General features: G+C 45.9%; 2 protein-coding genes across 3 annotated transcripts in view; both read left to right on the forward strand.

Annotated features, from left to right (window-relative positions):
* The window catches only part of LOC123960174 (zinc finger MIZ domain-containing protein 2-like), a 23,682-nt gene extending 12,275 nt beyond the window's left edge, over positions 1–11,407 (forward strand). For both annotated transcript variants that reach the window (XM_046034771.1, XM_046034772.1), the window contains exons 7-21: positions 1–121; positions 603–709; positions 839–931; positions 1,235–1,424; positions 1,543–1,684; positions 2,987–3,065; positions 3,163–3,294; positions 3,390–3,495; positions 3,843–4,000; positions 4,334–4,401; positions 4,489–4,557; positions 5,637–5,905; positions 6,954–7,126; positions 7,767–7,964; positions 8,056–11,407. The exon at positions 1–121 is cut by the window's left edge and continues 66 nt beyond it. In XM_046034771.1, coding sequence (XP_045890727.1) covers positions 1–121; positions 603–709; positions 839–931; positions 1,235–1,424; positions 1,543–1,684; positions 2,987–3,065; positions 3,163–3,294; positions 3,390–3,495; positions 3,843–4,000; positions 4,334–4,401; positions 4,489–4,557; positions 5,637–5,905; positions 6,954–7,126; positions 7,767–7,964; positions 8,056–8,163 — 2,013 coding nt within the window. In that variant the 3' untranslated portion in view covers positions 8,164–11,407. The remainder of the gene's footprint in view (positions 122–602; positions 710–838; positions 932–1,234; positions 1,425–1,542; positions 1,685–2,986; positions 3,066–3,162; positions 3,295–3,389; positions 3,496–3,842; positions 4,001–4,333; positions 4,402–4,488; positions 4,558–5,636; positions 5,906–6,953; positions 7,127–7,766; positions 7,965–8,055) is intronic.
* Positions 11,408–14,659: 3,252 nt separating this feature from the next.
* ppiaa (peptidylprolyl isomerase Aa (cyclophilin A)) lies at positions 14,660–19,114 on the forward strand. The gene is made up of 4 exons (XM_046034855.1): positions 14,660–14,818; positions 16,678–16,797; positions 17,081–17,253; positions 18,721–19,114. The coding sequence occupies exons 1-4, from the start codon at positions 14,750–14,752 to the stop codon at positions 18,851–18,853; spliced, it is 495 nt and encodes a 164-aa protein (XP_045890811.1). The 5' UTR covers positions 14,660–14,749; the 3' UTR covers positions 18,854–19,114.
* The last annotated feature ends 593 nt before the right edge of the window (positions 19,115–19,707 follow it).

A 19,707-nucleotide genomic window follows, 5' to 3' on the forward strand; every position in this document is an offset into this window, starting at 1 on the left:
CCTGGTGGCGCCGGCGGTCCAATGCCTGGTTCAGGTGGAGGCGGTCATGGCGGTCATGGCGGTCACGGCGGACACGGCGGCCCCGGCCCGTACGGCGGTCCCAACATGCAGTACCACCCAGGTAAGGCTTATATACTGGACACATGGAGAAAACTGCTAGCCTAGCTGAAATTGCTAGCCTGGCTTAGCACAAAGACTGGACGCAGGGGGAACAGCTAGCCTGGCTTAGCACAAAGACTGGACGCAGGGGGAGCAGCTAGCCTGGCTTAGCACAAAGACTGGACGCAGGGGGAGCAGCTAGCCTGGCTTAGCACAAAGACTGGACGCAGGGGGAACAGCTAGCCTGGCTTAGCACAAAGACTGGACGCAGGGGGAGCAGCTAGCCTGGCTTAGCACAAAGACTGGACGCAGGGGGAGCAGCTAGCCTGGCTTAGCACAAAGACTGGACGCAGGGGGAGCAGCTAGCCTGGCTTAGCACAAAGACTGGACGCAGGGGGAAACTGGCTCAGTCAAGAGAGTTTCTGTAGTTTCTGTCACTGTAAAGCAGGTTAAGTCCACACGTATGTCAGTCGGCATTTCAGGGTCTTTCTCTTTCCCTGCAGGTCCTGGTGGTCCAGGCCCGGTCCCACAACGCTCCGGCTCCTCCCCCTCCTACCAGAGCCATAAGATGCCCCTCCCTCAGTACCCCCCCTCTGGACAGTACTACAAGGTCAGACTGTTTACGCTCAGTCAGCATCACGAAGCCTGAACCGTGTCCTTCTGGTTAAAACGTCATCAAACTATGATTCCTGTTCATTTAAACATTAACAGGTGTGTCGTTGTTTGTGTGTTTGTGCAGCAGGAGCAGTTTAACGGTCAGGGTGGAGGTTTAAACGCTCTGACAGCAGGCGGCGCCGGTGGTGTCTACAACTCCTTCAACCAGCCGTCTGGGGTAAGACTTTCCTTCTGCTCCACCTCATCTCTGCAGGAAATACTTTTTATTCCACCACATTTACATTTATATTCAGCTGAAGATATTTTACACATCATCTTAATAAAGACTATCATATAGAGCCTAAGCCCCGCCCCTTCCTGTGGATCCCTATGTACTTGTTTCTGTTGACACAATACCTGTTGTTGTTGTTGTTGTTGTTGTTGTTTTATTTAAATATTAAATAATATATTAAATTATTAAAATAACAAACAACAACAGTAATTTTATTAAGTCTCCTCTCTCTCTCTCTCTCTCTCTCAGCCCGGGCGAGGGTTACCAGGTTACCCCTCCTCACCTGTACCCGGAAACCCGACCCCTCCCATCACCCCCAGCAGCTCCATGGCGCCGCCCTACATGTCCCCCGGCAGCAGTGACGTCAAGCCGCCGCCCTCCTCCTTCCTGCCGGACATCAAACCCAACATGGCCGGCCTGCCCCCCCCTCCTCCGTCAGGTAAACTCACACATGTTCAGACGCCTCTGTTACAACGCCGGCCTGCGGCGGAAACAGGAGGATGTTTCTCTGTAGTACTGCCAGCGGCAAGTCTCATTGGTTGACTTCCTGTTACCAGGTAACCCTAGCGACGACCTGCGGCTGACCTTCCCCGTGCGTGACGGCGTGGTCCTAGAGCCCTTCAGATTAGAGCACAACCTGGCCGTCAGCAACCACGTCTTCCAGCTGCGAGACTCCGTCTACAAGACGCTCATCATGAGGTGAAAGCACGCACGCGGCGGCGAACTGTAACACTCCTGAGTGCAGTCTGAGTTTAAAGTCTCTTGGTGGAAACATGACTCACACAAAACCATTTTGTGTGAGTTCTCACCACACGGCGTCGCATATGGATGCTTGGTCAAGGCGCTTTGGCGTCACTTTTTTACGCCCTGGGTACCCTTTAGCGTTGTTTTTGTGCGTGTAGGGCTCCACGGACAAGTTAGCAAGAATAAATATGCAACATCCGGTTAGACTTTCAAAATAAAACGAGTGGGTAATGTTGACTCTAATGTCACAGTTTGGTTAGGTTTTTTTATTTAATGTTTATTTGACAGGGACAAATGCATAGAACATTTACAACCATTAAAATACATACATGAAATAAGATATGGGCCTAAGTAGATGTGGAAATCTATAAAACAGAAACATTTAACAACACAAGAACACAAAATAAGAAGTGTGCATGCTCACATATGTCATCGTGTTGGATCCTGTCAGTGTTCACGGAGTTGTTTCAGCCATTGCTTTAAATGTGTATTAAAAACCTTGAGTTCAGTCAATGTTTTAATTTTCGGATGGTAAAGCGTTCCAAACAATGTCTGCGCCTCTAGTTATTATTCTGCTCTTTTGTTTCTCTACTAGCTGACAGAATATTTCTGGTGCAATGTTGTTCACACACTTAAAAATTAGTGTTAGAATTGAAAAATTTACTAAACTGTCACCACTCAATATATTATGCTTCCGTAGAATGAGGCAGCGGCGCCATCTGACAGATTTCTGGTCCATTACTTTTAGCGCCTGTTTATAAAATGACCTAATGGGTGTAATTGTAGTTTGGTTTGCCCGACACTAAACAGTTATGATAAATATCATAGAATATCTGCTGTGCTGACAGTCTCTTTTACATGTCTGTCAAACTTAAGATGAGAAACTAACCTCATCAATCTTTATTCTGAAAGTTTCATTGACCTTTCTTTTTATTGAAAAGCACCGACTGTCTTATCACAGTTCAGGGTCAGATCATTATTTCGGAGCCACTGTGATACACCGTCCAGCTCTTTTGAAGCATCTCAGCTGCAAGAAAAAGATCATGTTTGGGGTTAAAATAACTGCTACTAATAATTACCTCCCTACTCTGTTTTTTAAAGTAGTACTTTTAATGTTGAACTATGACGTGAAGGTAAATATCAAACACTAACAAAGCAGCCGGCCAACAAACGCTCGCTGAAAATCTCTGATCAGGGGAAGAAGAACTGTTTCCAGGTTTGTTTTAAAGCTCAATAACGTGTGTTTGTGTTTGTCAGACCGGACCTGGAGCTCCAGTTTAAGTGTTACCACCACGAGGACCGACAGATGAACACCAACTGGCCCGCCTCCGTCCAGGTCCGACCTTCATGCGTCCTCTTTATATAAATCTTTTTTCTTATGTCTGCACTGGTTTTTATTTATCTGCCCTCCTCCTGCTCCTCCTCCTCCTCAGGTGAGTGTGAACGCCACTCCTCTCACCATCGAGCGGGGCGACAACAAAACCTCCCATAAACCTTTGTACCTGAAGCAAGTCTGTCAACCAGGCAGGAACACCATCCAGATCACCGTCACCGCCTGCTGCTGCGTAAGAACGCACGCTCGACATATTCTGTAGATCTAAAGGTGAACTTCCTGTTGCGATTCGCTTTAACGCGTCTCTCTCTCTCTCTCTCCCTGCAGTCTCACCTGTTTGTCCTCCAGCTGGTTCATCGTCCGTCGGTCCGCTCGGTGCTGCAGGGTCTGATGAAGAAGAGGCTGCTGCCTGCGGAGCACTGTGTCACTAAGAGTGAGTTATTTTATTATTAACATTAAAGTCAGGACGTCTGACACATGCAGCCTGGAAACAAACCTACAAAAATAAATGATGGACGAAAAATGTGTTAAATGTGTTTTAAAAACAAAACTGACTTCACATGTGGAGTGTAAAGTCCAGTCTGCAGGATCAAACTGAGTTGGCGACAGAAGAATCACCAAAATAAAGCAGCCATGTCTTCAGAATAAGGCTACAGGAAGCTGGGGCTGTTTCACAATAAGAGCGTCACAGCTGTTCGCTTAGTGGAAAACGTCAACACAAAACATTCAGTTTGCTTTAAATGTCTGTTGTTCATTTTGTTAAATTCATCTGTGTCTCAGTAAAGAGGAACTTCAGCAGCGGCTCCATCCCCGGGACCCCCGGGTTAAACGGAGAGGACGGCGTGGAGCAGACCGCCATCAGGGTCTCGTTGAAATGCCCCATCACTTTCCGCCGCATCCAGCTGCCCGCCAGAGGTCACGACTGCAGACACATACAGGTCAGAGAGCTCGAGCTGCCAGGATGTGTCAAACGCTGACATGTGACTCGCTGTCTTGTTTTGTATATGATAGTTTGGTTTGACAGTCTGTTGATGGAAAGTTTGCTGAAACATGCTGACGTTCTTCAGCTCATCCACACAGACGATGGCTACATCCACACTGCTACGTTTTTGTTTTAAAACCGACCTCCGTCTGAAAACACACATCATGTGACCGTTCACGTACACCAGGCATGTGCGTGCCGCTGTAAACAGATTGTCTCCTCAGCAGCTGCAGAAGAGAGAACTGTTTTGTTGTGTAGACCAAACTGATGGACTTCTGTCTGTCCGCAGTGCTTTGACCTGGAGTCGTACCTGCAGCTCAACTGTGAGAGAGGAACATGGAGATGCCCTGTGTGCAAGTAGGTCTCAAACACACGAACACACAAACTGTATACACACTTCCTGTCTCCTCTGTAACCTCTGTGTGTGTGTGTGTGTGTGTGCAGTAAAACAGCCCTGCTGGAAGGTCTGGAGGTGGATCAGTACATGCTGGGGATCCTCATCTACGTTCAGAAGTAAGAACCGCTTGATTTTCTGCTGTTGGTCCACATGGTGCGCCTTGTGGGTGGTGGTACAGTGGATAACACACATGCCTTTGGTGTGAGAGACCCGTGTTCGAATCCACTTTGAGACACCAGTGTGTCCCTGAGCAAGACTCTTAACCCCTCGTTGCTCCAGAGGCGTGTATTGCAATTCTAAGTCGGTTTGGATAAAAGCTAAATGGATAAATGTTACTGTTCTCATCCGGTTCGCACTGATTTGACCTTAACATAGTATGTAGTAATCAAAAAAATCAAAATACTACTGCTTTATTATTATCGTTATTCTAAATAAACATTACATTGCTTGCTTTTTATTGGCTTTTATTTTATATAAATCTTATTGATGCTACAGATCAGCTGCAGCCTCGTTCTTCTTACATAAGATTTTAAAAAAAGAAGTTTTACTTAGTCCATTTATGTTCCTCCTATTGTTCCGATTTTGAAAACTGGCTAAGCCTGGCCTGGCATACTGCAAAATAAATCAATTTAACCGTTTCATACTGCAGTACTACATACTACATACTTGCCAGTAGTATGTGGGAGGCGGTTTCCAATACAGCCTGAGTTTTAGCTCCTGTCTCTTTAAGGCCCCAGCCCCTCCCTGAAAGCCTACTTCTGATTGGCCAACCTCCGCGAGCACAGCAATGGGGCGGGGCCTAGCTGCACAGCACTGAATCAAGGTCTCACTGATTACTGTACACAAACACATAATTATACAATATTTTTCATTTAATTTCAGGTTTATGTAACAGGGACGAGACACACTAATAACACATAAATAAATGTATGATGTGCCAGAATTAGAATCTGCTGCTAATATTTCACACCTAAATATATTTATTTATAACTTTATTCTCTGGTTTTACTGACGCTGGATCACAGTTCTCCGGCCGCTCTGCCTCCACTTTTGCCGACATACGTTGTTAGCAGTTACTTTAGCCGCTAACTGCTGCTAACGGCAGCCGCTGCTAGCTACTGGTTCAGATCCAGCTGAGGACAACACTCAGTACGCAGACTTTGTGTGTAATGGTCTGGTGGTTCCTCCCCCTCAGCTCGGAGTACGAGGAGATCACCATCGACCCGGTGTGCAGCTGGAAGCCGGTTCCTGTGAAGCCGGACATCCACGTGAAGGAGGAGTCCGACGGGCCGGTGTTGAAGCGCTGCCGGACGCTCAGCCCCAGTCACATGGTCCTGCCCAGTGTCATGGAGATGATCGCGTCCCTAGGCCCCGCCCCCTCCGCGGCCTCCTCCTCCCCGATGTCCTACTCCTCCATGTCTGCGGGGGGCGGCAGCAACCACACACCAGACTACCCCGGACCAGGTACGCAGGGCGGAGCCGAGCGTTTTAATGATTATGACAGTTAGTTCCCGACCAATCGCAGCCTGCCGTCTTTCACAGCCTACGTGATGTCATCAGGAAGGAGGTGCTAGGGACCGACTTCCTGGAACAAGAGTGTAAACAAACATGGCGTCTGTGGCGGTGTGTTTAGGCCCTTCTCATTCCTCCCACCCGAGGAGGAGACTCGAGGCAGCAGGCGTTTAACGGAATGAGACGTTCTTTCTTCGCGGCGGCCATTTTAACGCCACCGAGTGTTTAAACGTCACACGGCCAAATCTGATCTGCAAAGGAGACACCGGTGTTTCCTCTCTCCTAGCTTCTCCCCCAAGCCTCCTTTCTCGAGGAGACAAAGAAATTCTTCCTCTCCTCCTTCCTTCCTTTCTTTGCTCTCTTTCCTACCTTCCTCTCTTTTCTCTCCTCATTCCTCTTTTCCTCTTTTCTTTCTCCCTCTCCTTCCCTTCTCTCCTCCTTCCTTCCTCCGTTCATTTTTCTCTTCCTCTCCTTCCTCTCATATCCTCCTTTCTCCCTTCCTCTCCTCTCTCCTTCCTTCCTCTCCGTTCCTCCTTTCTTTCTCCTTCTCCTCTCTCCTTAACGCACATTCAGGCTATTGGCTGCTGTAAACGGCAATCAATATCTGCAACAAGCCCCTCCCTGTCTTTGTGTTTGTTCTTTTGGAAAATCAAATCACAAAATCTATATTAAAATATTAAAATATTAAAATGTTAAAATGAATCAGTTTTTTGAATTAATCGTTAGGCTTTATTGTATATGATTAATAAAATACTGTTATTTTTCTCTCTCACAAACCAACAGGAAAATGAATCGTGACGAGATATTTTTGCCCCCCCCCACTTGAAATTTATACTGACGGTCATTTGCTTCAACTAAAGTCAGTGTAAAATATCATTTGCATAACAAGTTGGAACGCAGCGTAGAAAGGAGGTGAAACCAGCGGTGACCCATGGAGGCTCTGCTGGAGGTGTAAACAGGAAGTGAGAGCAGGTGTATTGATCGTGTGTCTCCTCCTCAGCGCCGTCCTATCCCAGTCAGTCCGCTGGGTTCTCAGACTTCAGCGGTCCTGGGACTCCGGCGGGCGGGGGGGACTTCTCCTCCCCCGGTCCTCCTCCTCTCTCCTACCAGTCCGAGCTCTCCAGTGCCCTCCTCACCCCCGACAAACCTCCGCCTCACCCGCTGGCCGGACAGGTACAGTAACACGCCGTCTTCATCCTCATCTTCTGTGAGGAAGAACAGAAGTGTGCCTCTGTTTCCTTCCCTCCTTCCTTCCTAACCCCCTCTCTCGTTCCCTCCTCCCATCCCTTCTTCCTTTCCTCTACTCATTTCCTCTCTCCTCCCTTTCTATCTCCTCCCCTCCTCCCCTCTCCTTCCTTTCTAATATCTCCTCCCCTCCTTTATCCCTCCTTCCTTTCCTCTCTCCTTTACTCCTCTCATCCCTCCTTCCTTTCCTCTGCTCATTTCCTCTCTCCTTCCTCTCCTCCTTTTCTGTCTTCTCCCCTCCTCCCCTCTCTCCTCTCCTTCCTTTCTAATATCTCCTCCCCTTCCTTTCCTCTGCTCATTTCCTCTCTCCTTCCTCTCCTCCCTTCCTATCTTCTCCCCTCCTACCCTCTCTCCTCTCCTTCCTTTCTAATATGTCCTCCCCTTCCTGTCCTCTGCTCATTTCCTGTCTCATCCCCTCCCCTTCTCTCCTCCATCCTTCCTTCCTCCACTCTGCTTCCCTCCTTCCTTTTTAATATCTCCTCCCCCTCTCTCCTCCATCCTTCCTTTTCTCTACTCATTTCCTATCTCCTCTCTCCTTCCTCACCTCCTCTCCCCTCCCTTTTCTCAGATGTCAGTCTCGGGCCGCCTGGACTCCACTTCCCATGGTGCTCCTCTCTCACAGCAGCAGTCACAGGGTCTCCACGGTAACTCCCAGCTGGGTGGCGGCAACCAGGTGATGCAGCGAAGCAACCAGAATCCCCGTCTCCAAGGCGACAGCTCTTTCAGCCTCGGCGGGGCGGCGGATGTCCCAGAACCGTCTCTGGACGTGAGTAGAACCCAGATCTGTTCTGTGTTTTAAGTATTATAAATAGCTGCTTTACAATACAGATCAGAAACTCGCCTGTTTCTCTCCGCAGTTGCTTCCGGAGTTGACCAACCCGGATGAGTTGCTGTCGTACCTCGGACCTCCGGACCTCCCGAACAACAACAACGACGACCTGCTGTCGCTGTTTGAGAACAACTGAACACACACACACATTAAACACACACTCACGCCTCCAGAACTTTAAACTCTCCTGTAAAATAAGAACAATTTCTCTCCTCGCCCCGCCAAACATGACAGGCGGCCCAACACGGCCGCCGTCTGCACAGGACGGCGCGGACGAAAAGAAGGAAACGAAACAAAAAACTACTTTTAAATCTGAAAACTCTTTGTTGTCTGACTATGAACTTGACGGTAACTTTATTTTATTGTTGTTTTTTTTTTTATTCTCTGTATTTTGATGCTTGATCCTTCATTCCCGGCCGGAGACGATGCCCCCCCGCTGCTCTCAGGCCGCCGTTACAGACGATTTAAAGTGACAACCACACGGCCGCTTTTAAACTACACACACGTCACTGCTGAGCGCTTCACAAACAACTCCTCAGTTTTTACCTTGATCGTCCTCCAGACGAACATTTAGTTTCAGTTCATTTCTATGAAAATGCAGAGAGAAAATCCATAAATTGTTTTGATCGTGGAGGTTCTGCAGGGACGAGGACTTAACGCTGATGTGTAGTTACTGGGCGGTGTGGGTCCCTTTTTTAAAGCCAGAATATTTCTGCTCCAAATGATGTTTTTAAATGTGATGGTGTAAAAAGTAGAAGATGAGCTTTTTAAGCAGCATACGAGATCTTTTTGTTTTTCCCCGGAGACGTTTGGAGACACTGAAGGCGGCGTTTAGCAAAAAAGGAGCTGTTGAGAGTTCATAAGAAAAGATGTCCCAGAAAGACCCAAAGGTGAACACATGAAGGGTTTACACTCAGCCGCAGTATTTCAGGAGAAGACGAAACAAACTGAGTACATAACAGTAGTTTTATTAGCATTTAAAGACAAATTTAAGCTGTAGAAGAGATCTCTGTAAAATATTAAAATCACAACTTCTCAAATGCTCTGTCGACAGAGGGAGCAGTAGAATACATCAGTGTGTCATCTGCATAAAAATGGAATTTACAATGTCTCTTATTTTCTGATGTTATTTATATAAAACGAAAACAAAAGTGGACCAATTATTGAGCCCTGTGGAACCCCTTTTAGTGACTCTGCTGTCCTTCAATCATAGAAGAAGTGTGAGTTTAATCACAGATGAGGAATCAGAAAATTAGGTTCATGCTAATGTTCTGATGTTGTTCCTTCATGTGTGTATGAGATTATGCTGTTATATTTTTAATAGAACAACAACTCGAGTTAAAAGTCAGTAAAGCCCCTTTTCCACCGGATGGTACCAGCTCGCCTCCACCCGCTTTGGTTCCCCGTCCACTGCTTTCCATTGCAGATATATATAGCGCCTTCTCAATGTAGCTGGTCTTCATAGGGACGCTGCACAAAATGGCTGGAGAATGATGGAGAGATGCACGATTCAAGTTCATAACAAGTTTAATAACAAACTGGATAAAGTCATCAAGTTCTTAAAAGCACTCTAGCACAGAGGAAGGGACAAAGAAACACTAACATGAAATTGCAGCAGCTGAAACTGAGCAGCTAAACCGAGCTAACGTTAGCGGCACACCGCCTGCTAGCTAGCTTATTTCAGACACGGGCTTTGTTGTCAATTCTCTGTGACCAATCAGCAGTCTGCAGTGTTTTCAAAGGAGGTGAAACCAAAAAAAACTACCAGGTACCGTTTTCCCTTAATGGAAAACTAAAAAAGGCGAGTAGAGCCGAGGTGAGTAGAGCTGGTACCGTCCGGTGAAAGTAGTCCACCCCTCGCTCTTTCAGAGTCACTCTGTTATAACTGAAACGATCAGTTAATTCAGCGATTGATTAACGGAAAGATAATTAGCAGCTATTTCGATAATCCATGTCATCTTTTCAGTCTGTGAAATGTAAACAAAGGTCCATCCCGGTGTCCCAGAGTTCAATGTGACTTCTTCAGAGAGCAAAAACGTGGATCTGCTCTCTGGAGTAGAACCCCGTGGCAGGAAAAGATTCATGGTCATAGTACAGACTTGCCCCTGACTAATAATTATTATTATAATAATTTTTGTTTGCTGCCGTTTGATGTTTGAACATTTGTTTCCTGATCAATCAGATTAGTTGGATTCTGCTTTCCAGCATGGCTGCCGTCCAAAGATCTGATGCAAACTGCAGTCAGCTGGAGGAACGTGATCTTACTGAGGGAACCTCTCAGCATCAGGGCAAATCCAAAGTGCTGTCCAAAAGAGAAACGAGGTTTTAAAATAAAGTAAAATATCAGGTTAAAATAGCATCACCTGTCTGTTCACCACCTCTGTTCCTGTGGCTGAGTGTAAACGAGAGGGTTTGAAATCACATCTAGATTTTATCAGAAAAGAGACGCTGGATATTAAAAGTGTAAACTGTGGCAATCTGTTATAACATTTATTCCTTAACTAGTGCTTATTTATTAGTACTGATGGAACAGTTACCAGTGACTAGTACTTTAGTTTTAGTTTTTGCCATTAAAATCTACGGGGCTCTGCAGTTCATATCACAATTCTACAATCTAGTTACTATTTCAATTTTACAAGTATCTATTATTCACATACTAGTATCTATTCCAAAAGATACTTTGGGGGTTATTAGTCATTTATTAATGGCTAGTAAAATGGCTTGTATTAGTTTTTGCTACTAAGAATGGAATAGTTACTAGAAACTAAAAATAAGCACTAGTAAAATAGTTACTAGTAACTAATTAAAAGGTGATATCTGAACTGCAGAGCCCGTAGGTTTCAATAGGAAAAAGTGATAATTAGTCACTAGTAACTAAAAATAAGTACTAATATCTAATAAACTGTTCACGTCACACGGAAATAGTTACTAGTGACTTATAAATAAGTACGAGTAGCTTTTAAATAGCGACTAGTACGTTTTACGGAATAAATGTTAAAACTGCTCGCTACAGTAAGCGAATCTGTTTCTGTAACGGCGTCCCTTTAAGCCGAGCTCTGGTGCTTTCTACCCAGAGTGCCGCTGGTGTCTTCGCTCCTGCAGTCGAGCCTTTCAGTGGGGTTTTAGCTCACTTCCCCACCCCCGAGGGCCACTTTACGAGGCAACAAAGAAAGAAGACGACCAAATAAAAGCTGTTTCCGTTGATGCCTCAACAGGCTGCTCTGCGACCGCAGCCACGGTTTGTTTATATGTAATAATGAAAGGCCATCTTCATCCTGCTCCTCCTCCTCCTCATGATTCTGTATGTTGTAAAGTGACTAGAGTCCAGACAGTTGTGGTGTCTCCATGTCCCAGTGAAAATAAAACTGTACATGATCACACTGTATGATTCAGTAATGATGCTAATAACAATAATAATATTAATAGCCTTTGTAATTTAATAAACACACACTGGAAAGACACACCGAGGAGAACATGTGCTGCTTTTAATCACGTGTACGTCTGATGAAATGTGGGAAAGTGCGAGCATCTGAGAGGAGAGCCGAGACGCAGGAGGAAACTTTTAACACACAACTGGAATCAACTGAATATAAAAACAAGACTCCTCCCTCTCCTCTCTGTCCTCTCCCCCCTTTCATTCCCTGCGATGATTAATCAAGCAGCAGAAAGTGAATCAATTATTTTAATAATTAGTTTGAATGATTAAAAAGCCAGGGACAGTAAACTGAAGATCTTTGGGTCGGTCGTCTGGATGAAACGAGACATTTAATTGTGAAATCTGATGCAAAGCGTTGGAAACCACTGCACCAGAGTTCAATAAGAAACTATACTTTTTAATACTTTGGGTGAACTGACCCTTTAACACATAGCCGACCGTTTCATCCCGACCAGCTGACACCACTACAGCATTGATGCTCCTTTTAATTCATCTTCGGGGGGGCGAGGGGGTTGGATCTCCCTTCATGGTGCCAGCGTGCATCGCCGCCTCTCTGTGAGCATCAACCAGAGGTCATCAAACATCATTAAAGGTCACTGGTCGATAGCAAACCCCCGCCACCACCCGCCGCCTCTCTGCAGGATCTGCATCTCAACCGGAAACCTGAGAGGAACAACCGCCTCCCAAAATACCACATGTCCTAGAACGGTCCTCAACACAGAGTCGGTAAAAAGGTAGAAATAAAACGTGCAGGCTGGTCCGAACTGCGTGTCTGATGGAACTTAATCTGGTCCGGATCAGGTTAAACATGGTAATCTCACCAGGTAACGTGAGCCGACGGTGATGCAGAGTGTGTTCTGCTGAGAAACACTAAGTGCAAACAGGAAGAAGGGCAGCTTTAACTTTAACCTGAGGTTAGCTTAACCAAAGTTAAACTTTCTGAACTCACATGAACACGGCCTTTGGTTAAATAGTCATTTCTATGAAATGTTGTGCTCCTTCGTAACAAGTTAACTGTAGAGATGATTCCATCCATTGTTTAGCCCGGGTGACATTATGTTAGCTTCTTGCTCTGTAACGTAAGTGAACAGCCTACAAGCGTTACGACCGTTCTCAAGCTAGATTTTTGTCTGCGTTGAGGTTATTTTAAATGAGAAATTAACCATTTAGGTTTTTAATTTGCGTTTGGTCTATCTAGCTCTAGCTAGTCAGCCTCACCAGCTCCCGAGGCGATCAACGCCCACGTTCATCCCCAGTCATTTACCGGCCTCAGCGCTCCCAGACTTAAATAAAAATTTGGCAGTGTGATACACTTTTCATAGAGGTATCGATGGCGCAGTGGATAAGACCCTTAACCCTTGTTGCCCTAGAGGCGTGCGACCTCTGGCCTATAGAGAGCCTATATTCCCTCCCTTCTGCATCCCCCTATAAGACCTTATTTCAGGAGAGAATAGTTAACAGCGAGAGACAACTTCTTGTTTTATCCTGTTTGAATTGTGCCTATGATGTTTGTCAGTTTAAAAGATAATTTAAGTCAAGAAAGTTGCAGTTCTCCCATAAATGATGATGTCTCGCTAAAATGAAGTAATTTCTCATTGAGGTGAAAAGGAGCCACAGTCGCATTTAAAGATGTTACTTCCCCAAACGGAGACACAAAGACGAGGGAAGACTGAATAAATGAAATAAAGAAATACAGACTGCTTGAAAGCCTTAGAATACTGCATTCTGGTATTTTATGTTTTGAATTCACATGCCGCCTGAATTTTGTGTTTCCATTTACATAGAAAAAAAATGACACCATAAATTTGTGTTCATGTCATTTGTATTCATCAGAATGCAGGAAATGAAGTGTTTATGACTCAAGGCCAAGTTATGTTTCTGTTTCCTCCCGTTTTAAGCTACAGTGTCTGGAGGTTGGTAAGAATGCTGATCACACTGATCTGAACATGATTAGTGACTTGGCTTTTCATCTATACATACTTTAAAATTGTGAATGCGGCTGCTGAAGTTTTTAAACAAAATTGATGAGGATTAAAGAGTGATGACCTCCGACCCCTGCAGTGGGTTATATCAAAGAAGTCCTGCTCATAAAATGCATCGACCTCAGCAAATACAGAATCCCACTCCAAACAAATAGTTGGCATATAGAGAAGCTGCTTGCGTTAACGAGTAAACGCGATTAGTGATGATAACAGGTCTACAGTTTGAACTGATTTCAACTTTACTTTGCACTATTTCATTACTTCTTCCCCTACAGGTATTGACCCATAAACTCTATGTACCCCATTGATCCCGTACATGCTAATAGCTTTTATGTAGCTTGTCTGTTGTTCCCCAAATGTAAGTCACATTGGATAAAAGTTTCGTTCTGGCAAATGTGTAAATGTACTTTAAAGTGACTTATTTAGAAAGGCCTATATGTTCGCCCTGCTAATGCTATGCTAGCTTTGAGCCTTCTTTCTGCTGCTGTTTGTGCAGAATACAACTGGTTGAACGGCTTTCCTAAACAAAGTAATAACACAATCCTATTACATAACAAAATGTGACCTTTGGAAACCCCGGAGTTCACGTGTTTCCCATTTCAAAGACGAAATCTTTCTTGTTTGTCTCAGATCTTTTATAAACTCTGCTCTGACGGTAAAAGGCGGTAAAGTGACTTAAATGTGAGTCTGATGCGGTTTTAACCAGCAAACAACGAACTTCCCGTGTCTGATTTTCCATCAACTTTGTTCCTTCGTTCTGCGGAGAACCGGACGGACCGCGCCCTGACCGCGTGGACGCGCACCCACATTTTTTTCCCCCCTAGCAGCGGGAACGCGCGCTGACTGCGGGAACTTGACGTTCACCGGTCGCGTGCGCTGCACGTATTGGACGCCCATGCTGTCAATGATCCATGGCGCGCGCTTCTCTGCTACTCCTGAGTTTTAAGTTTCTCTAACCGGGACAACCAAACGGGGCGGTGTTGTGTGTCTCGCGCCGTTCGACAAAGCCTGAACGCAGCCAATCTCCGCCCAATCGGTCCACTCTGATATCTGAATCAAACACGCCGTGAAATGTGTCCGTCCAGTGAGAAATTAGATTCGGCTGTTCTGGTTGCTGATTCGCTAACGCGTGTGTCAGTTAAACACGCACGCGTTGCCCATTGGCTTGCCGCGATTTCACGCCGCCCACCGGCGTGTTATATAAAATTAATCCACGGACCTCCATCTTTTTCGGTTCCTTGTGGCAACCCGCGTTCCTCACCGGAAAACCGTTCAGTCCACCGTCTCCAGTTCAGCCTGCTGAAATGGCCAAGCCCAGAGTCTTCTTCGACGTCACCGCTAACGGTGCATCCATCGGCCGGGTCGTGATGGAGGTAAGCCGATCTCCGTAATGTGCGAAGCGTAGCCGCGGGTGATCGCTGGCAGCCGGGCTGGTTAACGTTAGCCTAGCTGTCACGAGCACGACCGTTTTGAAGGGACCATGTGCACGTGTGTGTGGCTCCTAGCCAGCAGCGCGGAGCTTTCCGCCGTTATCGTTTAAACAGACGGAGGTTCATCGTGTTGCGGTTGATATTCTTCAACGCATTTACGTTAACTTGCGTTACAGTTGATCGCATAACGTCAGTTGACGGTAATGTTAAGCATATCGCGTTTAATACCCCGCGGTAACGTCGGAGGGGAAATGCTAAACTGCAGCTAACATTAACTTTTGTCACGTTGGGGTTCACAGAAGGCCCGCGGCCCGTGTTTGAGTCGTGAAGAGGCTCGTTGTCCGGGCAGTGTGTTACCGCCGCTGGCTAACGGGCGGAGCTAATGCTAACGGACCATCATGAGTCACACTGAGCACGTTGGCTGCGCAGACAAAGAGCGGTTCGTGCGCAGGGTGCAGCTCGCTCGCGCTGTTCTTTGTTAAACCGTTCAGCGGCCTTCACGCGAGCCCGCGAAACCCCCGCTGCTGTCAGCGGAAACTACTGAAAACCGCAGTTTTGTTGTGTTTTCGGGGGGATTTTATGCCTAAAATGTGTGTCGGCTGGAGGAATCTGTCCGTAGAATGATAAATAAATCCTGTTAGCGGTCGAAGCTAACTGCAGTTCTGGAAAGTTCCCGGGGGTGGGGGGGGCATAAAGAATGCGGATGTAGGGAGACGGACGAAGCAGCCGCCATGCCTGAAGCCCACCATGAATAAGTTGATGCGAGATATCAGACAGGGATTGTAACTATGGCTCCACTGTCACGCAGGCTATTAATACCCGCTCGTTTTTACTGCATCCAGCTGCAAGCTAAATGCTGCTAGCATGCCAGCTAGCACGTCCAGCCATTTTGTGCATAGCAGCAGTAGCTGTGCCCCATTATGGGCGTTCCCGATACGCGGCTCTGCTTCTACTCTAAATCTGAACCCAAAGTGTAAATGGCGTACAGCTCCAAACCCTCTGAGCCACCAGCTACTGCTTGTCTGTAATCTCTGGCCGGGTGTAGCATGTGATGCTACATGTAACCTGAGCGTTTTGGAGGCAGCTGGAGCAACAGACGGCTCATAAATTATAAAGGTGTGGTTTGTGTTACTGCTGAGCAGGTGGAAGCTGTTCTGGGATCAGCTGCAGCGCCCACCTCCATACCAGCCTGTCTGCTGCAGCCCCCCCCATCTGAACATACTTGCATGGTAGCGTCACTGCACGGCATGCAGATATCCAGTGTGGTGCAATGCTGCATTCGCGTTTCACCATGACACGGCGCCCTTGCCTCACACTAACCTGATGTGTTTATCGGGAGCTATCCGACTACACAAATGTTGTAAAATCTGACTTGAAAGTAAAGCAGAATCTAACGTATGCTGGAGTTAAATCTCAGATCTGCTGAGGTAATTGTACTTTAGTCGCATTAAATTGGCACGTGTCTAGTGTTGCACGATGAGACGTCACTGCTGTGATTTGGCTTTTATTCTGCAGGGGAACGATGCTACTCTACAGTTGGACGATAAGCAGCTGGAGTTGTATGCTGCAGTTATAAAATCGTCTGCTCCACAGAACAAAGTGCAGAGCGTCTGGTTAACTGCACTGGTTTTGGCTGAAGGCCTGAATGGCAACAAGCCCAAATGTTAAATCACTGATTTGTAATGACTTCACTGCTTGAACCCTCCTCCTTAAATGCATTCTTTTTTTTTTTTCTTTTCAGTCTTAAAAACTAACACTAGATTTCACAGCCTGTTGGACTGACTGTATTTCTGTTTCCACAGCTCGACGCTGACGTGGTCCCCAAGACCGCTGAGAACTTCCGCGCCCTGTGCACCGGCGACAAGGGCTTCGGCTACAAGGGCTCCATCTTCCACCGCATCATCCCCGACTTCATGTGCCAGGTGACGCAGCCGTGAAGCAAAGTTCAGCCCGCGTTGGGTTCATGTTTAAGGATGGGCTGTGGATGCGTTTGCTTTAGCTTTTATTGATTCATATGTAGATTTTCTCCAACAGTTAGGTTCAGAAAATGGTAAATCTTAATCAGCGTCTTCAGTTTTGTCCACAACCCAAATAATTCAGTTTACAGTCATAGCAGAAATAAATTAGCTCTTTTTTTCATCCTTTTAAAATGGGCCTGAAAGCGTTGGTTAACTATCTGTGCTAACTGGTTTGTTCATCACGCAGGGCGGCGACTTCACCAACCACAACGGAACTGGTGGAAAGTCCATCTACGGCAACAAGTTCGCTGACGAGAACTTCACCCTGAAGCACACCGGTCCCGGCATCCTGTCCATGGCCAACGCCGGACCGAACACCAACGGGTCCCAGTTCTTCATCTGCACAGCCAAAACAACGTGGTGAGTGTCACTAAGCAGCTGAAGCCTGTTTATCTACGTACAAGACGTTTATTTTTAATAAAGGCTGAAGTCAAACTAAACTAACGAGAGGCTGGAGAAATCTCCTGTCAGTTGATCAGCAATGGTCACTTCTGTCTGGCTGCTGATTGGCCGGCTGAACCTGCCGCTCTCGACTCAAGAGGTCAAGAGTGGCTGCTTTGTCACTACATGTTTTTTATTGAAGGACAAAGTCAGCGCGAACTTAGTCGCCATGTTGGCATCACTGCGCGTGCTAATAAAGTTTAACAGTTTTAAAATCTACATCGGGTTCTGCCTCTACTGATTTTTTTTTTTTTTTTTTTTTTTTCATAATTGCCTTTTCACAATTGTTTTAGTTTAGTCTGTTAAAAGAGAAAATGATGAGCGATGTCAGGGTTTCCCAACGCTCATGAAGTTCTCAAATATCTTGACTTGTTCACAACCCAAATACATTCAGCTTCTTCATAACGAAGGAAAGAAACCAGAAAAATTCACACTTGAGGAGCTGGAATCAGAATATGGGCATGGATCTATAATTAAAATTGATTTTAGTTTATTTCAGTTGACTGAGTGGATTTGGTGGCGAGGGGGCAGCTTGGAGGATGGCGTTAACATTAAAGATGCAGGAGACTCGACGGGTCTTAGATCGTGTTATTAACTAGTGCCATAATAGCATGAAGAAGTCTGGTACCAAACTTTAGCAAAGTATTCAGATGTGACGTTCTCTGCAAGAAGCGCTTCCTGCCTGATCGGTGTCCAGGCTCTGATTGGTTTATCATAACCGATGTTCTCAATAGAGTGTTTGGTTTTTGCAAGTCTGTTTTAAAACAACGCTGTTTCTCTGATGTCAGTGCGCCCGTCCTGCAGCGGAGTGCACTTGAGTCAACAAAACGCTCATGTTTAATTTCCACATGGCGATGTCACGAGACCCGATACTTCGGTACAGAGTCGATGCCAAAATTCTGAAAACGTGTTAATACTGGTTTTACTAGGCAGCATGTTTAAGGTGGCGTGAAGTGCAGCGTCGGCTCCGCCTCGACTCGTCTCATAGAAAAGGGAATGGAGGTCAGGAGGTTTTCCTTAAACGGCTGTCATGTCAAAGCCTCAAGTTCTCCCAGGTGGAGAGCTGATTCAGGCGGAGGAGTTATGGATCATTTCTGTCCATAACTTTTGTTTTTCAATAAATCTCAGACAGGGGCCACACTTAAAGATTTAACACCTGTGAGATTAAGAATTTTAATTAAATCTGCGTGCATTGGAGGTTGGAATTCCAGTATCTTGTTAGTTTCTGAATATTTAGCCATCGAACAGCTCGTCTTCCCGGACACCCTCTCACAGCTGTTAAACATTGATCATAAAGTATTAAGGGGAAATATGTGGGATTTATTTTCAACACCTGGCTGCATGTGCAGCTTTCAGTCTGTTGTCTTAACGACGTGTCTCCCGCAGGCTCGACGGGAAGCACGTTGTATTCGGGAAGGTGATCGAAGGGATGGACGTGGTGAGGAAGATGGAGTCCTACGGCTCCCAGAGCGGCAAAACCAGCTCCAAGGTCGCCATCGCCGACTGTGGGCAGCTCTGAGCGCCAGCACTTAACCCTCTCTCAGCCCCCCCCCCACCGCCGTTATTCAACATTCCTATTGATGGAGATTCAGCTGCCCCCCCCCGTCCCTCCTTTTGGTTTTTTTATTCTGTTCTTGTTGAGATCATGTTGCTGCATTTGTGACTTTGCCTTTTCAAAAGTTTCTTTTGCATTAACGTTTCTTTTTCCACAAAGTCCCAACAGTTTTTTGTTAAGTCAAAAAAATGAATAAGAAAATAAAAGTTGCCTTGACAATTAAAACACGTGTCTTCATTTGTACAGCCCATCAGAGTAGTTATACCACTGTGAAAATACTTTAACAAGTAAGAGTACTACATTGAAAATAAAATCATGTGTTTTCCTGATAATACTTAAAAGTAAAAAGTGAGAATACACTATAGCGTGAGCATTGCAACTTCACGGCTGCATATGCCAAACCAATCGTCACGCCTGATGGCTAAACCTGACTGCCAATCGGAGGCAGTGTATGTGTACCTTCACGCGTAAGAGCCAAATGACGTCTCACAAGTAAAGAATAAAATGAAAATGATGCCCACTAGTGTCAAATAGTAAAACTTGTTCTGCATGTAAATTGATGTAGAAATATTTTGTCCATGTTATCAGGTCTGCCCAAAAGTTACTCTGAAAACGTTAAATGCCCAGACGTGAAGCGGGGGGACTTAAGCTCCTCCCCTTTGATGCCCAAAGTGCCCTTTTGTCAACGACAAATTTAATTTTAAATTTGTGAAGGCCTGCTGAATCAAACTATTAATAATTTTGCAGCAAATAAAATGACACACATTATGACCTCTCACCTGTGACGAGCCCTCCCCTTCTGACACCGTTAGTGATTC

Source organism: Micropterus dolomieu, linkage group LG21 (assembly GCF_021292245.1).
Source record: "Micropterus dolomieu isolate WLL.071019.BEF.003 ecotype Adirondacks linkage group LG21, ASM2129224v1, whole genome shotgun sequence".
NCBI lineage: Eukaryota > Metazoa > Chordata > Actinopteri > Centrarchiformes > Centrarchidae > Micropterus > Micropterus dolomieu.

Excerpts from the sequence above, each read along its gene's own strand:
- ppiaa (XM_046034855.1), top strand. The coding sequence starts at position 14,750 with ATGGCCAAGCCCAGAGTCTTCTTCGACGTCACCGCTAACGGTGCATCC. Across the intron at positions 14,819-16,677 it reads TCGGCCGGGTCGTGATGGAG|CTCGACGCTGACGTGGTCCC; the intron begins GTAAGCCGATCT and ends CTGTTTCCACAG. Across the intron at positions 17,254-18,720 it reads TGCACAGCCAAAACAACGTG|GCTCGACGGGAAGCACGTTG; the intron begins GTGAGTGTCACT and ends TGTCTCCCGCAG.